At 42.1% G+C, this 24,867-nt stretch overlaps 1 protein-coding gene across 1 annotated transcript in view; it reads left to right on the top strand.

Annotated features, from left to right (window-relative positions):
- RORA (RAR related orphan receptor A) overlaps nucleotides 1-24,867 on the top strand; it is a 713,393-nt gene that overhangs the window by 508,438 nt on the left and 180,088 nt on the right. Inside the window, exon 2 of the mRNA XM_047737890.1 lies at nucleotides 18,120-18,149. Within this exon, the coding sequence (XP_047593846.1) occupies nucleotides 18,120-18,149 (30 nt within the window). The remainder of the gene's footprint in view (nucleotides 1-18,119; nucleotides 18,150-24,867) is intronic.

Below are 24,867 nucleotides of genomic sequence, written 5' to 3'. Positions count from 1 at the left end.
TTGACTCATGACTGTGGCTGTTGACGCTTCTGGAAAGAAAGAGGAAGGAGAGACACCTTAACTTCAGCATCTAGTATGTAGAAATCACTTGCAGTTGGTATTTACACCAGTTTCTACAATAAAATACATAATCACTTCACGACTACAAACACTAAAGTGTTTTTCCAGCTTACCTAGGTGATCCTACTTCAGGAGTGGAGTGGCATCATTTTCACTTTGTAGGCTTTTATATTCTGCGCATGTGTGGAATCCCACAGGAGCCTCGTTTGTCCTCTCACACAGGATCTTCACACATGAGAGTCGCTGGCTGACTGAGCTGTGTAACTCTGCGTTCCTATCCCGGAGGAACCGTGAATGAGATACCATATAATATGAATGGATATCCCCCTAGGCACCCTATAAATTTATTATAAAGCACTGGATTTTGCAATAACAAAAAATAACTTACGAAATTTGAGGAAAGTCTAAAAATGAGAAATTTATGTCTCTTCAGGGTCACACTAGACCACAGATTCTACTAACAGGCCTGATTTCATTAACACAAGAGCAGGCCTTATTTTATCCCAAGCAGGCAGAAATACTGCAATGCGGGGCTCTGAAGTTTCCAGTGTTTGGGTACAGAAAGTAGACATAAGTCAACCCACTTTTCTGAAAGGAAATAGCAAAGCTGGACAGCTCTGTAGGTTGAGGCAGTAAGAACAGCGGTTAGATGATGCTTTGTTTGCTTTTAACCTCCATTTTGTAAAAGATCTTCAGAAAGACAAGATTTGGGGTTTGGCTGTCCTTGGAAGATTGGGGTGAGGAGAGGCCCCATTCAGACAGCTGTGTGGGGCATATAGAATCTAACTTGGGCTTGTGGTTTTTGGGGAAAAAAAAAACAGCATATTGGGGTTTATGTAGCTCTTTAAATATTTATTGTCCCTACTAGCTTGGCATTTAGTCATCTTCTAAGGAAGCATGAGTAGAGCTAAAATTTGTAATCCTACAAAAAACCGTCCATACCAGTTGGAGTTGTTTTTAGTTCAAGGGAGCTGAAAAATCTCTCCACGTTTATTGTGCTAGATAGTGAAGAGTGATGGCAAGAAGTAACGCCTCCTTCAAAAGTCAGGCCCGGATTTTTGCTCCTGTTAAAAACCCTTTAGAATCTCAGGAAATGGGTTCTCTCTTTCAATTGCCCACCCTAAATGCAGGTACTATTTATCTATTATATCAGTTTAATGAGAGGACTATCTCATGCTCATTAAGTTGATTTGAAAAACGATCAGAAGAATCAGAGACTGTGTCCTCGGAGACTATAAATGCCTCCAAGGCTAGATCCATTTTAGGAAAACCAGGTCTTTTACCTTTGCTCTCCCTTCACCTCAGCATTTTCTTCCCCAGCAGAAATAATGCGTTTAGTCATTTTGGAACAACGGTTTAATACATTAATGATCGCAGGTGCCGTTCCTAGAATTTTAGCTCTGCAAATGCGATGCGGTGAGTGGGTCTGAGGCAGCCGGTGAGGGTCGCGTAAAGTGAGGATTTCATGAAGACAGGATACACTGCGGTGTAAGGAGAAGCACCCCCACGTAATAAAATAGTCGGGGAATATGTGCGACGTAGACTGTGAAAAGCACGTGTGGTGGGTGGTGGGCTGGGCGAAGGGGAACGGGGAATAAGAGGGGTGTGAGAAAGATAGGAAATCAGAGACTTGCGGGCCTCCTGCTCCGTGGCCTCTGGAGTTAAGGAGTTGTTATGCAATCCATGAGGAGATTTGAGGGGATTTGGCTAATAGTTCACTTAATTTTTCTGCAATGTCCTTCTTCTTCTTCTTTTTTTTTTTTTCTGTAAGTCAGCTTGAGTGGAAAGAAAGTGGAACTCTCGTCAATGAATCAAATGGCAGGAGGGGCCATCTGGGAGGACTGATTCCCCCTGGATCTTGTACACATTACTCCACTCCTTGGCTGTACTTCGAGTGCAGGTTAAATGAATTGTTCCCATTAGCGGGCTGATAGGACAGCTCCTTTAGATGAAGGGGACTCTGTACTTTGAATGTCACCGTGAGGAAAAGGGAGCCCTCATAGAAAAGTTGACAGTAGCACTTGTGGCTGTATTTTACTGTCATTGTTAAAAGTAGATAAAATGATGACTTACAGTAAGGCTCCGAGTTTCAGCAAAATATATAATCATAATAAAACTTCTGTCAGCTTAGAAGTGATGTCAGAATTCTCTGCAGCTCGAGGGCTTATCTGAGGCATTGTGGTCATGGGAGCCATACTTGGTGCCGGACTTGCTGGCCGAGGCTAATTCGCTCTGGCATTGGTGGTCCTGACGCAGTCTCATTCACTCAGATTAGTCACTTCTTCCTACATTTGCTGAAACTAGAGTCCCGAAAGTTTACTTGTTTCATCTGGGTATTTTTTGTAGCGATATTTAAAGCACTCTTCAGTAGGTAACACCAAGTATGACTACTGAGGGAGAGGGGAGAATGTTAAAAATTAGGAGGATGTTGAGTTGGCTGAAAGGTTCCTGATGTCTGAGCCCAGAGCTCTCCAACATTTCCCATATTGGCATCAGGGGGATAACTTGTTTTATTTGTTCTATTACCTTGGAAACTGAGGCACAGGTTTCAGAGTAACAGAATCTGTTCTCTTCATCATATAGTACTTGTAGGAACTATCTGGAATATGTAAATCATTTATAAGGATAATTTAAAATGAAAAAAAAAAAAAATATATATATATATATATATAATATCAAGATACCCATAGGCAGAGAAAAAAAGACATCTATAGGGGAAAATATATAAGCAGGAAGAGGGGAAAAGGTCCCTGTCACATGCATTTCTTCATGGACATAGGCACCTGAAAAAAGTCAATAGGGCCTCAAGAGACCAAGGATGGAAAGAGAATGTGCTCAGAGTTGGGCTGAATGAACATAAGCCTGCATTTTTTTCAGTGTTCCCACATCACTTCTTGCTCTTGAAGCTCATGGATGTGATGAACAGTATTTGGGCTTTGTGAGGGAGCAGAGATGACTGCTAGGAACAAGGATAGGGCTCATGCAAAATGGATGGCCGGATGGAATTTGGGTCCCCAGCTAAGGCTTTGGCTGATAATATTCACTATGAGTACCAGGACAAATGCTATCTCGTTGGCCACTCCTATCACCTAACATAGTGCTTGACAACGTGAGGTAAGGAGAGTACAATCACACAGCCAATCAGAGGCAGCATAGATGGCAAGTATGGGTTTTCATACTTGAACAAATCCCACTTTGAGCTGAAAAATTAGATTATTCATACATTGTTCGTTAGTGAGATGTTCAAAGAGTTTCAAGCTGTCCTTCAACTCGGGGACTAAATTAGTGACAGCTTTGAAATCAGAGGTAACTAAAGCTACCTCAACTGGATATGGGTTGATTTCCAAATTCATAAAGGCATTGCGAGCAGTGTTTTTACTGTTATGTGAGTGCGAGCCAGAGGGTGGTAGACATAGCTGTGTGTGACCGAGTTTGGATAATATACTCTCCTAGGGAGGCCAGTCTCTCGCTGTGGCAGCTAGGAGCATCCTTGCGGCTTGGGCAAGGCTCCTCTAGTCTCTTGTTCACAAATATAGGAGGTAGACCTGAGGGACACTTGTACAGCTGTACAGCATCTAAACGCTGGTTTACCAAAGCCAGACTGTGCAAAATGAGAAAGGACAACCAGAATGTAAAGCTAGAAGAGCCTGTTGGGGGTGGGGGGGAAGTTATTGTTGGTGGAAAGGAGGGGAGACTACAGGGAATGCTTTGACCCAGGATACAAGTGCTTGTCTCTGATGCTTTTTGCTGGATATCTTTGGCTCTTGGTGCAGACAAAGGAGGAGCACTTAAAGGATTTGACCAGAGAAAGAAGTAAGTACAGTGACCACTGAAAATGCCCCATGACTGAGCTTTGGCTTCCAGTTCTGTCATATAAGAGCCTCTTGACCTTGAGCATGCCCCCTCCACCCTTCTGATACTCCATATTCTCACTGAGAAGTGACTCAGCAATATCTTCACTACTTACCTCCCAGAGAGTGATGAGGAAATCAGAAAGATGGGTTGAAAATTTGCAACTGTATGACATTGAATATGTTCTTAGAATGGCAAACTGAAAGTTGACCTTGGATAATCTTCAAGGGAGTTTGAAGATGTCAGACTCAAAAACAATGACAATAACAACACCACCACCACCCTGATGGGGAAATGCTACATCTTGTTTGAATGAAAATCAGATTGTTAGTCTGAATGATGAATTGAAAGTACCAGCAAAGGGACTGAACTGTTAAGTTACAAACAATCATCCGCCTTCAAGTAACCACTGAAGAAAGTACCCAGCATTTCTCGGGTTCTTGTTTGGAATCATTAACCAAGGAGTTTCTGGTTTATTTAGGTTTCTATGTAGTCGAAGGGGCGCACTTATCAGGAGGGCTGGTGTTATACGCCACTGATGGGACTTTCATCTGACCCACAAAACATAGTTGACAAAACCACCATTGACAAAAGCAAGACCCCACTGAAAAGAAGAATTTAAGGAGGAGGGATAAAAGATATCGAATGTTTCTTTTTATAAATAAAATCAATGGCTAAGTAAGTAAGTACATATTCTGAAGGTATCTGCTCTCCAAAGCATTCAAACCTGCTCCAGGGAGGAACACTTCCTTTGGCATTTGGGGAGCTGTGACTGCGGCCTATTCACAAGTTCGGCCAGAATCTCTCACATGCTTTATGTGAGGGAGACTGGGCCTCATTTTAAAGTTTTCCAGCCAGTAAGGGCCTTTGGTTATGAAAATTTCAAACATACACGCAAAGAAAGGCAACAATGCAGTGAGCTCTTGTATACCAAACACACAGATTGCACACTTACCAAGATTTTGTCCCCCTGGGCTTCATCTATCCCTTTCTGCTTTGCTGAAGCATTTTAAAGCAGATCGTAGACATTGTATCATTTCATCCCTGCATGTTTCGGATTTCAGTCTGCAGCTAAATGCCTGGTACACTCACATTCTGCCCTGTGTTCTTTTCAAGGCCTCCCAGAAAGGTTTTGAGATGGTTATTTTGTTTTATCTTCTGGAGCTGCTTTGCAGCATAAACTGGTTTTTCCTTTCTGCACTAACATAGACCACGTGGTCCCGAGGAGTAGGATGGAGAAATAATGCAACATTACTCTGTTGAAGAAGAGTGACCCAAACTCATGTGTTAAATCATCATCATCATCATCATCATCATCATCGAGGGATTTCATATATAGATATCTAGATATAGATATCTAGATATCTATATATGTCTTTAAAAAATAAAAATAAAAGTGCTGACTTTTATTTTTAAATTTTTTTTTTAAGATTTTATTTATTTATTTGACAGAGAGAGATCACAAGTAGGCAGAGAGGCAGGCGGAGCGAGAGGGGGGAAGCAGGCTCGCCACTGAGCAGAGAGCCCAGGGCTCGATCCCAGGGGCTCGATCCCAGGACCCTGGGATCATGACCCGAGCTGAAGGCAAAGGCTTTAACCCACTGAGCCACCCAGGAGCCCCCTGACTTTTATTTTTAAGTCACGTTGACTAGGAGGGAGATTGCTAACCCCAAGTTAACTTCTAAGCTGTTATATCTAAGAAACCTGAATACCAAAATCGTTATTTCCAGGACTGCTATCTCAGTCTCAGAAATGGGAAAGTTAAACTATTCTGAATTGCCATAGGAGAAGTCACACAAGCTCTTCTTCTTGCTCTAACATATGGTTAAGTGGGAATTTTTCTGTCGGTTCTTTATTATCCCGGAGCCAATATGAGATTAGCTTTACAAGTTGGGTTATAACCTTTACAGCTTCTGTGTCGGGGATCCGTTAACAAGATCATAAAGATCTTTCTAACAGATGAGGCCTTCGTGCCCTGTGTTCAGCTGTGGTAATGACCAAATTGATTTTATCAGAAGTGTTTAAGAGCGCCATTTTAACTTTTCTATTGATTGCCTGACCTCAGCTTTGGGCCCTGGGGTTGGTATGTGTTCTCTCCGCCTCTCTCTTTGTATGTAGCTTTCCAGTTTCTCTTCACCCATGTAAACCTTTACATGGTTTCCTTTCCTTCTGTGCCCCCAGACCATCTCATTTAGCCTCTGCCTCACCATTTCTGTTCTCCTGTGTTGTCCATACATTTCCAGAGGACTAAGCTTTGAGGGCACAATTGGTAAAGTGGACACGTGGCTTTGGGGAGCCATCTTTATTCATTTGACAGAGTTTCTTGAGTTCCTACTATGTGCCAGGCACTGATGTCAGCATTCAAAAATACAGTGATAATCCAGGAACATGAAGTTCCTGCCTTTAAGAGTTGACATTGTTGCAAAGGCATACAACAGCTATTTAATAGAATGTCAGAGGGAGAGAAACACTTTTATGAAGAGTAAAGCAAAGTAGGGAATGAGGTGGGAACACAGGTCTAGATAAGCCAGGGGAGAGCATTCCACCTTCGACATCTGAGTAGCTGTGAGGAAGGCCTGGGGAGATGTAGAGGAAAATTGAACCAGGTAGAGGGAATTCCAAGCGGAAAGGACTCCAGGCCCAAGCAAGCTTAGAGCTTTAGAGAAAATTCAAAAAGGTCCATGTAGAAGAGCAAGAGAGATGAGGCAAGGAGAAGAGGACATGAGGTAGAGAACCAGGGAGGCTTCTGGAGGACCTCATGAGCCATGGAAGGAACTTGAGCACGAAACTGACACTAACTGATTAACAGTTCAAAAACTTGCCTGGCCCAGAGGACACTTGTAAATGATGCTGGTGAAACTTTCTTGGATCCCGCTGAGATGTCTTGTACTTGAACATACCAGGCCACAGAGCAGAGTGGAGTGCTGCTCTCGTCTCTGCCTCTTATTGTCTGGCTGACTTGGAACCAGTCACTTAGTCCCTCTCAGAACCAGTTTTCTGTCCTTTTCCAGGGAGTGATACAATTTCTTGTCTCTTCCACATCTAATATTTGGTAATTCTAAGCTATAATCTGGAGTTGTTTCTTAACCTTACGTATTTGTTAGGGTAATAACAGAGACCCAAGAACACAGCGGTTCATGTGAGGTAGAAATTTGCTTCTTTTTCCTGTGGTGTTTGACCCCATAGAAACTGCCATGGAAGCAGGCAGGCTTATGAGGTCTAGGGTTCTGTCTCCAAAGGGGCAGTCCTCACTGTTGGAGCTGGGCCATGACTTCATCCTCATTCCAGTCCATGAGAAGAAAGACACAGGATATCCCAGGCAAACAATTTCCTCTTAAGTGACATGGAACTTCCACACACACTTTCTGCTCACGTTTCTTAGTGAAAACCTAGTCTTAGGGCTATACCCAGCCCCAAGGGACCCTGGGAAATGTAGTCTCTAACTGGGCTATTGTGTGCCTACCAAAAAGGTACCTGCTGTGGAAGAATGGGAGAATGAATTTGGAGGGGTAGCAAGAAAACTGCCATTCCATTACTTCTGAAAGATCCCAGAGTATTGTCAAGATACCATAAACTCATAAAATTTCCTGGACTTTTGTAATCAATTTCCTAGGGCTGCTGTAACAAATTGCCACAATTTTAAGTGGCTTAAAACAACAGAAATGCATTCTCTCACAGTTCTGGATGCTCAAAGTCCAAAACTAAGGTGTCAGCAGGGCCATGCTCCCTCTGACGGCTCTAGAGAAGAATTTCTGGAAGCCTCTCTCCTACCTTCCAGTAGTTCCTGGCCATCCTTGGCATTCCTGGGCGTATCACCTCATGACTCCAATTTCTGCCTCCATCTTGACATGACCTTCTCTGTGTATCTTCTTTGTCTCTGTATCCCAGTCTCCTCCTTTCTCTTATAGAGACAGCAGTATTCTTACTTCTATCCTACAGCAATTGAAACTGCAACTCAGGTGAAGTGGCTTGCCTAGAGAGAAATGATTCCAGTGATAGTCACTTAGTGATGGTGATGAGGTCAGGCATGCAGCCTGGGTCTCCCTGTCTCCAAAATCCTGCTCTTCACATATCACAGCAGTACGTCCCGGAGACTTCTCAGGGGACAATGACAAAGGGCTCACTCATGCCTGGAGGGATTAGTGATCAGCCTCTGAGGCAGTACCTGCTCTGTGGAGTTCTCCAAAAACCCAAGTGCAGATACCCTGTAGTCATCGGCATAAACTGAACTTCTATTTGGTAGCTAAAAGATTGTTGTTTTCCTAGGAGTCAAGAGTCACCCAGCATCAGAGTCTAGGTTTCTCACTGCATTCTGGAACATTATGGAAAACACACTGAATTAAGCAGAGCTTATTTTTCAGACCCTTTCTCAGCACGTGGATTAGTGGTTTGATTACTACTTCAAACTGTACCATCAGACTGTCCACCACCATGGGGCCTTCCTGAAAGATACCGGCCATGTCATCATGCTTATTCTTCAGACTCAGAGTTCCCTGGAAAGTGTAATGCAATTAGTTGTTGCCATAGGAAACCAGGTCTCCTAGAGGTCACAGAGAGATGATGTTTGGGATAATAAAGGAAAAAAAAATGAAATCAACATTTCCATTCATTATTTCATTTTATCCTCACAGCAACCCTGGGAGGTACATATTGTAGCTTTTCTTTCTTAGTCTTAAAATGTTATTTACACAGATTTATTATAGAAAATTTCAAAGTAGAGACAAAGAAAATAAATGAAAAAGTATCCATAATTCCTCCACTCTCATTAATTTGGTGCATGTTTTTTAGTTTTTTTTCTAAATGGTTTGTCTTCTTTTTTCTTCTTTTCACAGAAATGGAGTCATGCTGTACTTGGGGAGTTTGAGAGTCTTTTTGTTGTTGTTGTTTCTCTGAAGACAGATAGAATGTCTTTCTATGCAATTAACCTTTCATTAGTTAATGATGGTGGCGTATTTCATTACATAGATAGACCATGGTTTATTTATCTCATCTTCTCATCCTGTTGGCATTTGGGTTGTTCCTCCCTAACCTTTTGCTGTTGGCAACAATGCTACCATGAAAACCCTGTGTACATCCATAATTACTTCTGAAAGCCTACATTTCTGGTGGTCAGATTACCAAGTGGAAGAAGAAAAGATTTTTTTCCCCCTTCTTTAAGAGATGAAGAAACTAAAATTCAGAGACATTAAGTATCTTGGCCACATTCACACAGCTGGCAAGTGACTGAGCTAAGACTGAAATTGAAGCTTCCAGACTCTAAATCTCATATGGGAAAATAGTTTATTCATCTCACCCAGTAATTATCATACTTGATAAATTCTGTGAATGCAAAGGAAATACCTTGGTGACTAGTTTCTTTTCTTGAATTATCACCCAGCAGCAGCCAATCCAGACAAAACTGCTTAAAATTCTGTCATCAGAGAAGAGGCTACAAAATACATATTTAATTGGAGTTTTCATCTTTTTTCTTTCAAGATGATTAATGTTGGCATTTTTAGAAGTCCTTTACAGACCTTTAAATAGTATCCTTTATGTTCAGTAATAGTTGAAGACACCTCTCCACTAGAAATAAATATCAATATTTATTTGATATCCCTTTGGATCCTGTGGGGTTTTTTTTTAAGATTTATTTATTTATTTTGGAGAGTGAGAGTGTGCTGGGGGAGGGGCAGGGGGAGAGGGGAAGCAGACTTCCTGTTGAGTGGGGAGCCTGACATGGGGCTTTGGGGCTCAATGTCATGATCCTGAGATGACGACCTGAGACAAAACCAAGAGTCGGATGCTTAACCAACTGAGCCATGCAGGCACACTAGCATCTGGAACCTGTGACTTTTTGTTTGTTTGTTTATTTGTTTGTTTGTTTGTTTGTTTTTAAAGATCATATTGACAGAGAGAGAGGGAACACAAGCAGGGGGAGTGGGAGATGGAGAAGCACAGAGTTCAATCCCAGGACCCTGGGATGATGACCTGAGCTGAAGGCAGGTCTGAGCCACCCAGGTGCCCAGGTGTTCATCCTGGTTCTGACAGTAGAGCTCATATCCTCAAAATTTAGAACCAAATTCCCGTTGCTTCCACTTCAGATTCCCTCTCCTTTCTGGGTGATTTGAGACATGAGTGAACCCATGGAACTGTCTCCTATTTTGCCATAACTCATATACCCTTGGTCTATCCATGCTTGTGCGATTGGGACAAGACTTTGCTCTTGGGGTGGCTGCTGACTAGATGAGATTTCTTTAGTCATCACTTGCCTTGACCTGATATGCCCCATGAGGTATGATTTAGGTTGACTACACAGGGCCAAAATATGTGAAAAGTATCTATAGTGCCTGACTTGCTTTGGGGCCACAACTCTAATCTTCCAGTCATCCTCATCCAACCAGTTCTGGTAGCTTCGAGTTTGGGGATTGCAACTCTAGGCACGTGTTTGACAGCATTCAGGCAAGTCACCTACAGACAGTTCAAGTCAGTACCTGCCCATATTAGTGGCAAAGATAAACAATTTCAACAGATTTCAGACCTACACAAAGTAAAGCGTTTCCTGGAAAAGCATGGTAAGACCTGGTGACTTTTACCTGAATTGAATTATTCACTTATGACACTACTTAATTCCAGAAGGCTAAGCTGGAAGTGTTGATGGTTGTCAGTTCACATCTCTGCTCAGAGCTCCAAGAGCAAATTTAAGTCAATGAGTAATATTTCATGGAGAGCTCCATTTTCAATATAGAGACTCGATAAAAGGAAATCAATTTGAAAGAACAGGATTCTTATTATTCTTACTGTCCTTTAGTGCTAATCATGCATTTGGCACCAACAAGCCATAAGAGGAGAAATTACCCTCCTTAGGTGTAGACTTTTCATAATGCTTTAGATAGTAATCTCTAAGGGACAAGATAGATGTTTCCCGAATAAGTTTCATCTCGAAATTTCTTTCTAGAATAGACTGATGGTGGCTTTCTGGTGCTTTTGCTGCAGGACTGGGAATGAGGTTTTGTTCTTGGAACTGTTTTGTCAAAGATAAAGGGAGAGCTAGAGAGAGGGTATAGCTCTCGCCTGCCTGCCTAAAACTAAAAGATATTTCTGGGCACAACTGTCAGGAAATATGACCTAGAGATGGAAGGCAATCACACATACACAATTGTTTTAGTTCAAAAAACGGGGGAAATCCTCTTATCAATGCCCACTCTATTTTTCACACTAAAATGGAGATTCTTTTCATGTTGCATAAAGCACCTTGATTGGTAAAAGAGCTGAAATATTATTACCAAAGGAGCTCAACCTAGGCTCAAATCAACACAAAAGAACGCTCACATTAAAGTATTATTTATCTTCATAATTAGTATTTCTAAATGATTTTTAAAGGCTTTTTAATGCAATTACAAAATGTTTGATTGTCGTAACATTGCTAATGCTTGATGCCTTCCGAGTGTTGTCCTTGGTCCCTGCAACCCTGGCACATAATTTATTTCTCTTTTGAGTGAACTCTAAGCATTAGTGTCCATTAAGAATTTTTGAAACAAAGTCCAGAGATTACTTGGAGCACTTTCAGCAATATGTACTGATTATCATTAATAGCTCTTTTGTCCTAGACAAGGACATTGTTTTGTAACATCCCTCTGTTTGGTGAGGCCGCGCTCGGGCTGTGTTCCCGCTCTTGCCTTTGCACAGATTCTCTCCTTGACTGCCTATGGAATGGAGCAAGTGCATAGGACAACTCTGGGTTGGGGGAGGGAGGGCACAGGACCAGCACAACGGGAGAGTTTTTTGTCTTTATGAAACTGTTTTTAGCCCTTCGGATTCAAAAACAAAACCCTAAACTCTGGGCTTGGTTTCTTAGCTCGTGTTCATTTACTGCATATAAATTGCTCTTTTAACTACAAGCTCCTTACAAGGAGGAAATCAAAGAGAAGTATAGGAGGGAGCAAGCCGACCCAGCAGCTTTGTACACTTTGCACTATGTTCGCTGATAATATGGCAAGAAGGAGGTTAACACATTCCCGATTTTATTTTGCAATTTCTGCCTGAGCTCTCAAACACTCATTTGCCAGATTCTATGTCTTAATGACCCCATTGCCCTTTTGGGTATGCCTGTGTCCACCCGGGGGATAGCTCTCTGTTGGTCCAGTGTGAAGTGTCTGTGCATAGAAATGTCTTGAGTAGGAAAGAGACACTCTGCTACATGTCCCAGGTGAATTCTCTTACTGAAACCTTATTATAAACCCAGCACTGAAAATTTTGCCCCCAACTCATGGGTAGGAAAATGAAGACTTAGAAGTTAGGCCATTGGCCCAAGACCTCACAGCTTGAAAAATGGGCGTCTTATTTAACTCGTTAACCTTGTGAAGAAGGAGAATAAATCCTATGAAAGCCTTCAGATTATTAGGAGCCTCCTTTTCTAGAAATCAAACTCAGCGTTAAGGTGTGGGTCTAGTATAGACTCATGAGTTGGCCAGTTAAAGATTTTGTTAATTATCATTTAGCACATCTCCTCCTCCCTGCCACACAGAGTCATTTGAAATAGAGAAACATTGATGTGTTTATTTCTTTTAAGACTTAATTATTTATTTGAGAGAGAGAAAGCATGAGCAGGGAGGAGAGGGGGAGAGGGAGAAGCAGACTTCCCGCTGAGCAGGGAGCCCAATGTGGGGCTCTATCCCACGACCCTAGGATCATGACCTGAACCGAAGGCAGGTGCTTAACTGACTGAACCACCCAGGCGCCCCAAGAAACATTGACATATTTAAAAACAAAAGGAAGAAAAAAGAAAACTTCATTGCATCTCATTTTGAGTGTTCTTTGTTGCGTTTGTTTTTCTTTTTGGTTTTTTATTCTAACACAGAGCTTACCCATGTGGAAAATATCTGGGTCTCAACAACTGTTATCTCATTAGGAAAGAGAATAAGAGAAGGCACACAGACTGAATAATGGCAGAGTGGCAAAGGACATCTCTGTAGTTAGGGTCTTGTCGAGAATGCAGGGCCTCTGGAAATGCTAGTTTAGTAATTGGCATGTCTGAGGAAGAGGAAAAATGCCATTTTCTTACCCCCCCCAAAAAAAAATTTAAAATAAACTTGGTACCCAGCAATTGCCTAGAAACCAAGAGACAATAAGAAGTCCATCAAGGAAGTTAATTGGTCCCAGATTTGGCACTGATTGGAAATATCAGATTACATTCCTAAAGTGCTCTGCTCTGTGATAGCTCTAACTCTCAAACTACTGATAACCGTGACAGTGATAAATTTGTGGTATTTTCATGACATTTCCTTTGCTTTACTTTGAAGCATGGTCGGCTAAATAGAGTCAGGCAGTCTTGCTGTATTAGAAGCCCTACTTTGAGTACAGTATTTGTGGAGATTTTTCCTCTTAATTTCAAGGGTGTTAATTGACAATTTAAAACTGATGTTCTGTTATTAAATTAGAAATTAAAGTATCACTTGGAAATGTTTCTCTTCTCTTTTCTCCTCTCTCTCTCTTTCTCTCTCTCTATATATATGATCTGGGTGAAATATAAGGAGTCTTGCAACTTTATCAAAAGGTACCATTTTTCTCTAGCCCAGATAATTTTAAAATATCACCCAAAAGAAGTGTAGCTTTTACTTATATAACCTTTTGTGGGTACTGCCTTCTTTCTTCTTTGGTTTTTAAAGGCAAAAAGAAAAAAGTTTCAGGGGGTTACCTTTGATTGTGAGCTACATTAGATTTTGTACAGTGAGAAATAGATCTGGCAGCCTGTTGCTTAAAAAGAGGAGGTTTGGTCTGATAGCTAGAAAGCAGGGCAAGGAGCCCTTGATCAATGAACTAAAAGGGAAATTAAGAAATCATGCAGTTCAGCCATCTCATTCTACAGATGAGAAAACTAAGGCCCAGAAAACTTCAGTTATTTGCCCAAACCAACCAGTGAGTTCCCTCTTGGCTCAGGTTGCTGAGGGCCCTGCGCCCCCCCCCCCCACCCCCACCCCCAGCGCTCTCCCACAGCTCCCTGCCGTCACAGGCTCTGCAGAGAGCATTACTCTGCTCGGTGGCCTGTTTGCAAATCTCAGTGGAAGGATCTTGGTGTTCTTCCCAGTCACTTGGCAGTGAATCAAAACCTTCACAACAGCTGGACTCAGTTTGACACCCTTTGGTGGTGGTGATCAAAGTCCCTCGCCTGTGCTAAACAGCAGTCTAGTTAGCACACTTGCCAATGAACAAGTGTCTTCCCTGGATTTCAGAGAGTAAAGACTCCAGTGGAGTTCAGGGTCTAGAACAGCACACGCTTACTTTTAGGAACTTGGTTGTCTGTCTCATGCTCTCCTCCGACAACTAGAAATTTTCAAGTCAGAGCACTTGGTCTGAAAACCAGAGTCCTTAGGCCCTATGTCAGAGTGAAACCCAGGGACATCAGGAGTAGCTATGACATAACTTTCAGTAGAATATTCTAATTCAGCCTTGCTAAAATAAGACCGAGAGTGTTGCCCACCCTTTTAACGTTTCTATCACACTTCCCAGTTTGGAAAGCTCTTTAATTTCATTTTAATTTTCATAGCAGAATTTTGAGTATTATCGTGATGATACACAATTATAAACTCAAGACACAAATACAAACTCCAGGCCCAGAGAAGTTAAGTCAGTTGCCCAAGGCCTGTCAGCCAAGAGGCAGGAAAGTGTACGGGCCACGAATGCAAGCCCAAGTAGGCCTGACCCCAGACCCAGTGATCCTGAGCTAACTTTAAAAAGTGTATTCTTTTCTGCTGGGTAGAATGAGAGCTATTTGCCCCTGCTAAATACTCATGATAATTTATCTTTAGAAAACCAGTTTTCCAACAATTCATTATTCAGAGCTGCTTCTCCTACCGCTGCTGTTAACATTAGCTTTGGATGTGCTAAGGACGAGAATGGGCAGTGTGTGACTGCTGTGGTCTCGTGAAGGAGGCGCTTTCTGGCAAGAAAGACAGGACACTTACAACCTCTGAGGGAAGGAGAAGAAAGACTAAAGGGGGAGACTCACCCCACCCCCGATGAAGGGTGAAGAAATGGCTGTTGGTCACAAACGAGGGCACCGCAGGCCTCTCTTTTGGAGGACCTCATTCCCCCACGCCCTGGTGAGGCTCCCTGGTTGGGATGAGACTGGGGACAGGGTCCCATAGGTTTAAATTATTTACTGACTGCTGAGTGATATGGTCCTGGGAATCAATCTTTTTTTGAATATTTACTCCTTTCAGAGGCACTGTCTATACCAGGGTTTTTAAACATGAGCCATGGATGTGATTCCAAGAGGATATTAACTTTCCACAGAAAGCTTTTTATTGTGCTAATTAAACTTTCCTGAGCCTCAACTGACCCATCTGTGAACTGAGGATGGTTTTTGCTTACTTTCTTTCTTTTTCTCTGTGGGGGTGGGGGGTGGCGGGGAGTGGGGGTGGAGAGGCAGACCAGGGGGCTGGGTAGGAAGGGACAGAGGGAGAAGGAGATAGAGAATCTTAAGCAGGCTCCATGGGGTTCAATCTCAGCACCCTGAGATCGTGATCTGAGCCAAAATCATGAATCGAGTCAGATGCTTAACTGACTCAGCCACCCAGGTGCCCCTTTTTTTGTTGTTGCTTTGTTTTTTGTTTTTGGGGGGTTTTTTGCTTTTTTTTTTTTTTTAACGCTTCTATGGAGTCAGTTACTGTGAAGTACTAGAGCTTCTATAGAGAAAGGAGCGACACAAATTCAAGACCTTAGTTTGATCAAAAATGTTATTTTTTAGGAGAGGAGGAAGAAGGCAATTCCACATAAACTTTCCGATCGTTCCATTAAATTTGTCTTTTGTGTGTTCATATCGTTTTCATTTGTTTGCTTTTGGAGGGTAATAGAATTTTGTCTTCCTAATGGCTATGAAGTAAAAACAATAATTAAATATTATGCATAGTCCTGTCTCCATAGTTAAAACAATGCACTTTTTATTAAAAAAAAAAAACCTGCTTTCAGGGGAGTGGTGTGTTTTTTAAGGCTTTCTCCGGAAAAGTGTGCTATTAATTTGTTTTATATTCTTCACTGTATAGAACAGATATAGTTTACATTTTATTTGTATGGATTAGGGTTGCCAGATAAAATACAGGATGCTCGGTTAAATTTGAATTTTGGATACACAGCAGAGTCGTATCTGAACTTCACATTTAACTAGCATCCTGCATTTTATCTGCTAAATCTAGCCACTTTTAGGTGGGCATATCCCCCAGTTCTTTATATCAATCGCTAAGTGGCTGCTAACCGAAACTAGGGGAATGAGCTGGCTCTGATGCGGGGCTCATAGTTGCTCCTGGGCACACATAGTAGTTTTAGCTCTCTGAGATCAGGCAGCTTTCCTGGAAAGATTTTCAGAATCTATTATCAATGTAATCATCATGAAAATATTTGATGAGAACACTGCCTCACGCTGTATAATAAATTTAAGTAGAAAAGTCAAAGCAGTGGTATTTTTGTCAGGGCTTTGGATGTCAGGAGAAAATAGTTCCACACTCAGCGAATATAGATAGGTCTGTTTTGGGCTGTGTTAAATCCAATTGTGTGGAGGTTCTGAATAATCAGGAGTGACAGCATAAGCACTTTCTCTTCAAAGTGATTTTACAGAAAGCATTATTTCCTAAGGAAAGTACACATATAGCCCTCATAATGCTGAAGGAGCACTAATGTATCAATTTATTGGTGCTGGTGTCATGAGCTGGAGTTGCAAATTGTATTCAGATTTTTTTTTTAATTTTTTTATTTTTTTCAGCATAACAGTATTCATTATTTTTGCACCACACCCAGTGCTCCATGCAATCCGTGCCCTCTACAATACCCACCACCTGGTGCCCCCAACCTCCCACCCCCCACCCCTCAAAATTCTCAGATCGTTTTTCAGAGTCCATGTATTCAGATTTTAAACTTCACTCACACTTGCTGTTGGGGATAGCTCCCTTCCCATGATAAAGCTTCTTTCAAAAAAATTCTAGAAAGTTTTTTGTAGTTCCCGTGTGAGAGAGCCTTCAAGGCTCTTTGCTGAGGGTTCTAACTTCACTTTGAGAAGCCAACTCAAACATGATGAAAAACAATAGTTTAGTTTTCCTCAATAAAAAGGGGGGCGGGGGAATATGAGTTGGGCTATGTAATTTCAGCTTCCCTAAATAAGCCCTTTGGAAAGTTGTGGGGGGGGGCGAGTGTGTGATTTTGGTCTTGGCACACAACTTTGGAACTTTTTTTTTTTAATGTCTACCGTGGATTTTCAGATTTCTCCCCTGTACGATTTGTTCCATAGCTAAGTAATGGGTCTGATGTGGGTGCCAAATTTTTCGACAACTTTTACTTTCCAGAGGAGGGTTAAATAGTTCTCTTAATAACTTGAAAGAAAAAAATTTCAAGGTTTACCACAGTGCTTAGTCACAGGCTAAATGTTTTCAAAAGTTGTATTACTTTGAGCCTATTTAGTCTCAGGAATATCCTCCAAGAAGGACAGAGCATAGAGTTCAAGATGGGCTCCTTCCGAAACAGAGATAGCATAGTTTGCACTGGAACGTGCGTTCGTGTTAGCTTTCTGCGGTCTTATGTGCCGAGTCTTGCTTATTGGCATTCATGTGTCACCTGCTCTCCATAAATCATCTTGGACGCAGTGAGGTTGCTGACTCATGAATCCCTCGTGTTTTCATACCATTTGTGTTAAGTTTTGGTACTGTTCACAGAGAAGTAGCAGCCATACCCCTTCTGACTTTAAGGAGTACGGACAGATAGGTACATTTTGTGGATGTTTTTCCCTTCATCATAAAAAAATCATGCCTCCTGTGAGAAAGCAGAGTCATTTTCATTAAAAAGTAAACCCAGAATCAATGGCCACAGCTCAGCTCACTCTTGTCTGAGTAGGTTGGCATCGCTCTCTTGCATCTTAAATCTTCCCCACTCTGCCTCTATATATGATCAACTCCCTATTTAAAATGAAAACGGAGAGTCTTCTCTCACCTTGTTTAATCACTGTCCGCGCTGCTTTTTACCACAGAATGTTCTAAACCGATAGCTGGTGTTTGCCATCCCTGTCACTCGTGGTTCTGTTGTTCTGGGGTAGGTCCGGTGACGCCACCAGGTATGACTGAGACTAACCTGGCCTCTGCGTTGCCGTCCAAGCAAATGCTCTCCTGAGTACACTGTGAATGACACGCTTTCCAAAAAAGCACCCACAGGACACTTTCTTACCTTTGTCATTCTTTCTTCTCTTCTAGGTATCTCAGTAACGAAGAAGACACATACATGTAAGTAATGCATTTTTTTTTAATCCAAAGTTTTCTGAAGAGTTGGAATTCGCATATGTCTGGCTGCTGTGACCCTTCAAGTATAAACTAATGTTTCAGCTGTGATCCATGGTCAACAGAGGTCATACTTCTCTACCTGTAGTGGTCGGAAGTGGTGCATCTCCACCTGTTTGTACTGAGTGTGTGTTAAAGAGAGTCTAGCCATAGTCTGCTGAATTCTAGTGATTCAAGTCATTAGTCTTTAGAAAAATCATCAAATCTAGTCAGGAGGATCAATTAATTACTTACTGATCACCCCTATTCTGGATCCTTCTTAGAAGAGCTGGTATGTTTCTAGGAAACATCACCTGGATTTCTTTTAAACTTTGGTCTCCTTTTCCTCACCACCAGTTCACGATCTAGGCCGTTTTGTACTTGTGTCTGTGGGGCAGATATACTGACTGGGAATCTAGGTGCTGTTGCTCGACCATGACTGTGGCCCACGAGGGCCCTGGTAAATGGCATCGGAAGTTTGATGTGGAAATGTGCGCTGGATTGACACTCTGTATTCATTCCCACTTCTCAGGTTCAACTGCTTTCATCAGTTGCCTTCATTCGAACTACACCATAAGTTTACAAACTCACGTCAATGTAAAGTGTTGTGATTTTGCAATCTGAGCAATAATGTTTGTGCTTTGAACCTCAGGATGAGACTAATTCGTCATTGATGCAGGCAGTCAACTTTCACTGTACTTGACCAGCATATTTAGACTTTGAATTAGTAGTGTCATTAGAATTCGATAACTGTTTTAGACCATAGATATGTGCTACCCATGAGATGTGTTTGGGCATCCTTCTAAGGCAAGCAGTGGAGATATTTATGGCACAATTTAGGGCCGACAAAGATGTGTCCCCAAATTTTTCCTAATTATGCTTTTAAAATTTTTGGTTTCATGTGAAACATTTGGGGAAAAAAAAATCTGTGTAACATCAAAGTAGTTTATCTTGTGCCTCAGTTGATTCTTGAAATCTGCTCTTGGGCTTGTCTGTCTGTCTATCTGTATTTGTAGCAAACAAAAAAGCAAAAAAACAAAACAAAACAAACAAACAAAAAAAAAACACTAAAAAAAAAACACCCCACCAAATTCGATGGTGGCCTTTTAGGGCCCAGTCCTGCAGTCTCTCCACCTGGCTCTCCCATGGGCTTCAATGGAATGTTTGTTTGAGGAAAGAAGTAAAGGTCAGGCCCGTAACGGACACATGATCAGGACAGCACCTCCATCTCGGAATACACAGTTCCCATTGGCTGTCCCTCCATCACGGTAGTCTGTGGCCCTTAGCTTTTTGGGGGTTGTTTTGTCGTCGTTGTTGTTGTTGTTCTTGCTGTTGTCGGTGCATAATTGAGCTCATGATGACTGAGAGATTGACAGTGCAGGAGACTGAAGTCCTCTGTATATCCGCAGGGCAGGCATGGTACAGAGCGCTTCCTTGCACAGCCTTGCCCATGAGCTCGTCCCTGGCCTGGAGGGACCCACTCTAGAGGTGGTAAGTAATTCAGTCTTTCTGCTAGCTCAGTCCTGGGCCTCTCCCGAACAGGAGCGGATGATTGTGCCTACTGTTTATGGTGGTTTGGGGTATGGACTCCTGGCCACCTGGCAACACACAGAAAGCCACTGACTATTTGCATTATGACTTAGCTCTTGGATAAGTGGATAAACCACTAGTTCAACTCCACTGGATACAAAGAGTGCCCCTCACCCAATAAGACAGAGACCAGAGACGTTAGTAAATATATAGACCATCCATCCATGAGGACATTCAAGGAATTGTCATCCCTGAGAATAATTTCATTGGCCTATTACAGAAACAATAACTCGTGGTCAGATTTAAATTCATGGAAGGATTTGGATGGCAGCACGGGAGTGGTAGCTAGTGAAGTAAAAGCTGGTGTTCCAGGAAGAGGCAATATAGCCAGGTTGGCCTTGCAGCCAAGGCTTAACTAACCCCACCAGATATACCTGCTTGAAAAATAGCCAGAGTGGGTGGACTTTGATTGCCTTTCTAACTCTGGAAATCAGCAGGAAAATTCTTAGACATCAAGCATCAAATAAGTGTCGACAGACTTAAAAGAAAGCTCATTTTATGTAATTCAAATATTAAATTGACAAAAAGAGATCAGAAATCATCTAGGTTTTTTTGGTTGATGTTTACTTTCATGATTTAGGGGAGAGGGCCCATGATAAAGCAGACCAATGACAAGTTGGGAAGAACAGCAACTGAAACAGAGATTTGACACAAAACTTTGCACATGCCAAGGAGAAATTGAATTGTCCAAGTTGCATGTTAGTGCAAGTCTTCAATGCCACTTAAATGTGGAGATTGGTTTTGTCACCCAACTCAGCAGACAGCCCCTCATATTTCTGATCTTAGCATCTCTACAGGGCCTACCGCTTGTGAGGAGAAAGAAAATCAATCAGTTCTTTCTCCCATAACAGTCACCCAAATGACTTCTTCTTTAGCATCTGTCGGATTTTTCTTGAAAACCAAACTGTCCTGCCTTGCCCATAAGTTTTCTTAAGAGGTTAAATTCCAGCTCCTCTTAAAGCATCTTGACATCTGTTCTTCAAAAAGTTTCACTATCAGTGAAGTGTGTGAATTCATTTTTGTACTGTCACAAGACTTCCATTTTTAGCCAGAGTTCTGGAAACCTTGGTCAAGGCTTGACTACATAATCATCGACAGCCAAAGTCACCCCGCATTAGCAATTTCAATCCAGGTTTCCTAACTGCCCTCACAGAGAGATGGTTCAACTTACAAATTAACATGTACAGTTGTAGAATATATTATCAGACCAGAGTGTCAGCTCGCAGGTACACCAGTCAGAGGTGCAAGAACCACAAAATGAACCTGAAGAGATGTGACACCTGATAGTATTTTAGGCCACCTCGTTATCTGGAAAGCAGAGGTATTATATGCTTCTTTAAAAATAAATAAATAAATAAACAAACAAATACAAAATGCTTTGGGTGAGCTGAGCCAGAAATTCCCGGGAGAGGAAATCTGATTAGTATCTTCAGAGGAATTCACAAGCGCGGTCTTTGGAGAACTCAGATTCTCCAGAGTTCCTGAGAATGGCACTGGTGGTGTTTGTCATTAACTTTACTTGGCCGGTGGGGGAAGGCAAAGCTTTGAGGCTTCTAGTACAAAGTCGTCGTGACCAACCTGGTCAGAGAATGCTTTCATTTGTGATATTCTTCAATTGGTGATAGGAAACGTTGCTGTTGGTTTTGGTATGTGAGCAGAAAAGGAAGTTTTTACTTGTGGGATAGGGACCTACGAGATAAATTTTACACTGTGGTGTAGAATTTCAATTTAATCTTTGTGGTGATTATATAGCACCTGTATTTGGTTGGACACTTTAAAGATTGCTTTGACTTTGGTGTTTCACAAGTTTGTTCTGGTGTCTTTCCTGCTGAAATGGTACCATGTTGGATAAGTATCTTTTTCATGGCATCAACGGCTGTTTTGGTTTTTATTCTTTGCCAAGGACAACTCGTCATTTGCCCCTGACTTTTTAATGTCATTCTACTTGGATTGTTCTGCATACACTAAAATGTTAAAATATGATGGATTAGGAGGTGAAAAAGTAACAAATGCAACAGATCCTCTTAGCCCTTTCCAGCTAGTAGGAAGTTTAGCATCATGAAGTCATAACCTTAACGTATATATCAGCCAAGGGCCACAGTGTAGACCTGAAGGGTACCAGGTAGACTGCTAGATAGTTTCCAGAAGCAACAGATCATTGTCACTTCCTCCTGTTCTCATCCATGTTTCTATTCTTTATTCTTCCTGTGTAAGTCTGGTCTGCTTGCTTTCTTCTACACTCAGGAACAGGCACTTACTTTCCACATGTATGAAAATTGCAGGCCACTCAGTAAAGCAGCCAGAAAAATGTATCAGTTTAATACGATTTAATGTCAGTTTTCCCCAGTAAATAACAAAGTAAAATGTGCTTTGGAGTCTTCTGAAATATTTTAATTTTAACATGAATAGCCACTAACGTCAATTTAGTGCATTTTCAAATGTTTGTTTGCAGTAGGCTAAAATCAAACATATAAAATTAAAGCACTATATTATTTATAAAAAGAGTTTAGTACTCAATATTTAAAATATTTTAGTACAAATCAGAATATTTCCTTGAGAAATAATCCTTTGTATCTGTAAAAAGAAAAAGTGTTTATTGCAGTCATTTAAAGTGGAATAGGTTAATGTATTCACTTTTCACCCCTAGAGACTTGGTTTTGAATTTGACTTAGAGAAAATTAGTTTTGAGGCCTCAACCTCCTCTCCTTAGGCATTTGTTGATATCACAAAACCAACCCAACAATTTGTCACAATTGTTGCCATTTACTCAGGAGGTCCAAGAACTAAAATAACCTTATTTTCTCGTTTTCTTTTCTTGTGCTTGAGGCCATTCCTTTTGATTGTAGACTCTTAACACAGCACCGAACTTAGGGCTCACCCACACTATTTTCACAGTCCAGGAAAACTCAGGAACCATTCTTGGCAAAGCTAATGGAAGGTGCTTTGGTTATGTAGTTAATAGGTTGCCGTGACAACCCATGTGACTCACGGCGTGACTCACAGCGAGTGTAATTTCAATTGCTGCTGGCAGGGTGTATCATTAGGACAGGCCTGAGAAGAAGCCACACTGAACTTCTCTTAGTAGGCTTTTATCCAGATTCCATCTACCCATTGAGAAACAGAAAAGGGGATAACCCAGTGCTCACAAAGTAGCCAGAGGACTCATTTCTTCTCCAGGCTTCCTGAGGCTACCGGCCATCCCAGACATAAAGCTTGCTGCTGATGGTATGTGACCAAAAATAGATGCGATGCTGCCGTCTTAGAGAGCTAAGCAATGGACAACCATTTACTGAGGGCCTACTATGTGCCGGCAGGTTCTTTGCTCTCGAGGACCTTACAGAGTAGGTTGAAGGTGGGGCCTGGAGTGGGGATGGGATAAGCGGGGTAATTCAGTCACTGAAAACACCAATGCCTCATGTACCACCTCCAGAAGATTCGGCTCACAACTGGAAAGCATACTTAGCTGCAAGTGCGGGAGAGGAGGAAAAAAATTAGGCAATCCAGGATTTTGGTACCATGATCCAGGGCATACAGCAGGGTGAAAGGAAAGGGAACGATTTAACCCTGGGTGCTAAAAGCTCTCCCTGCTGCACATCTCCCATTCTCAACCAGAGTCACACCTATTTAGTCCCTTCAAGATCAGCCAGCCCAGGGAAGTAAAAAATCTCTCATACTGCCCAAAAATGTTTGCCTTGTTTAGACTCAGCCTGTGTGACTACAGCCAACTCTGCCTGAGCTTAACAGGATTTCTGGCTCATCATATTGAGATATAAATGGACTGCACTTGGCCCTGCCACTCAGTTCTTCCAAGGTAGAAGATTTGCATAGACTGAAAACCCACAATTCATTCCATTAAAAAAAAAAAAAGGCCCAAAATATGTAGTTAAGTGTTTCCATCAGAGCCTCTAGTTGATTCAAGTTTGTTCTGTTAGTAGGACATCAGATCCATGAACTGAATTTGGAGAAGTATTTGCATTCCCATTTCGTAACATAGGTTCAAAGGGGTAGATTGAGATGGCGAGGAGCTCCTTAAAAAGTCCATGATCCCTAGTGGGGAGAAAACACAAGTGCCTGGCCTATCGGGCACTGGCATGTACTAGAGATTATCTACTTAGTAAAACTCTTACATGTGGTTGTCTCCCTCTTTAAAGAAGGCTGGGTGTCGGTGCCACCTGGGTGGCTCAGTGGGTTAAAGCCTCTGCCTTCAGCTCAGGTCATGATCTCAGGGTCCTGGGATTGAGCCCCACATCAGGCTCTCTACTCAGCGGGGAGCCTGCTTCCCCCTCTCTCTCTGCCTGCCTCTCTGCCTACTTCTTTTTTTTTTTTTTTTAAAGATTTTATTTATTTATTTGACAGAGAGAGATCACAAGTAGGCAGAGAGGCAGGCAGAGAGAGAGAGAGGAGGAAGCAGGCTCCCTGCAGAGCAGAGAGCCCGATGCGGGGCTCGATCCCAGGACCCTGGGATCATGACCTGAGCCGAAGGCAGAGGCTTTAACCCACTGAGCCACCCAGGCGCCCCTCTCTGCCTACTTCTGATCTCTGTCTCTGTCAAATAAATAAATAAAATCTTAAAAAAGAAGAAGAAGAAGAAGAAGAAGAAGAAGAAGAAGAAGGCTGAGTGTCTGTTGCAGAGTTTCACATTACTATTGGTTCGGCGACGGCAGGAATCTGGGGTAGGAGGAGAAGTACTAGGAGACAGGAACTGCCAGCCCTGAGTGGTTAATTCTAATAGTTCAGGTGCTCTGTTTCATGCTTTACATGCGTGATCTCATGCAATCTTCTCATCAGCTCGTGAGCCTTGCTCTACCTGTGTCCCCATTTTGGATGAGCAAATTTATCCGAGAGATCAGGAACTTCAAGAAGTGAAAACGCTGGCAAACTCATCCAGCTGGTGATGGGCAGAGCCAGGACTCAGAGTAGACTGACACCTTCCATGCACAGAAGCACCACGCCATTATCTCTGATCTCAACGTGAGGCAGTGTCTGTAGTGTGCTTACAAAGTGCTAGGTGCTTTTCTAAGCACTTCGTAAGTGTTTATTTATTTCATCTTTACTGCAATCTTGTCAGGTAGGTCTCGCTGCTCTCCCCACTCTG

This window comes from Lutra lutra, chromosome 7, assembly GCF_902655055.1.
Source record: "Lutra lutra chromosome 7, mLutLut1.2, whole genome shotgun sequence".
Taxonomy (NCBI): domain Eukaryota; kingdom Metazoa; phylum Chordata; class Mammalia; order Carnivora; family Mustelidae; genus Lutra; species Lutra lutra.
Note: the sequence above shows the minus strand (reverse complement) of the source record. Positions and strands in the feature narration are given on the sequence as shown.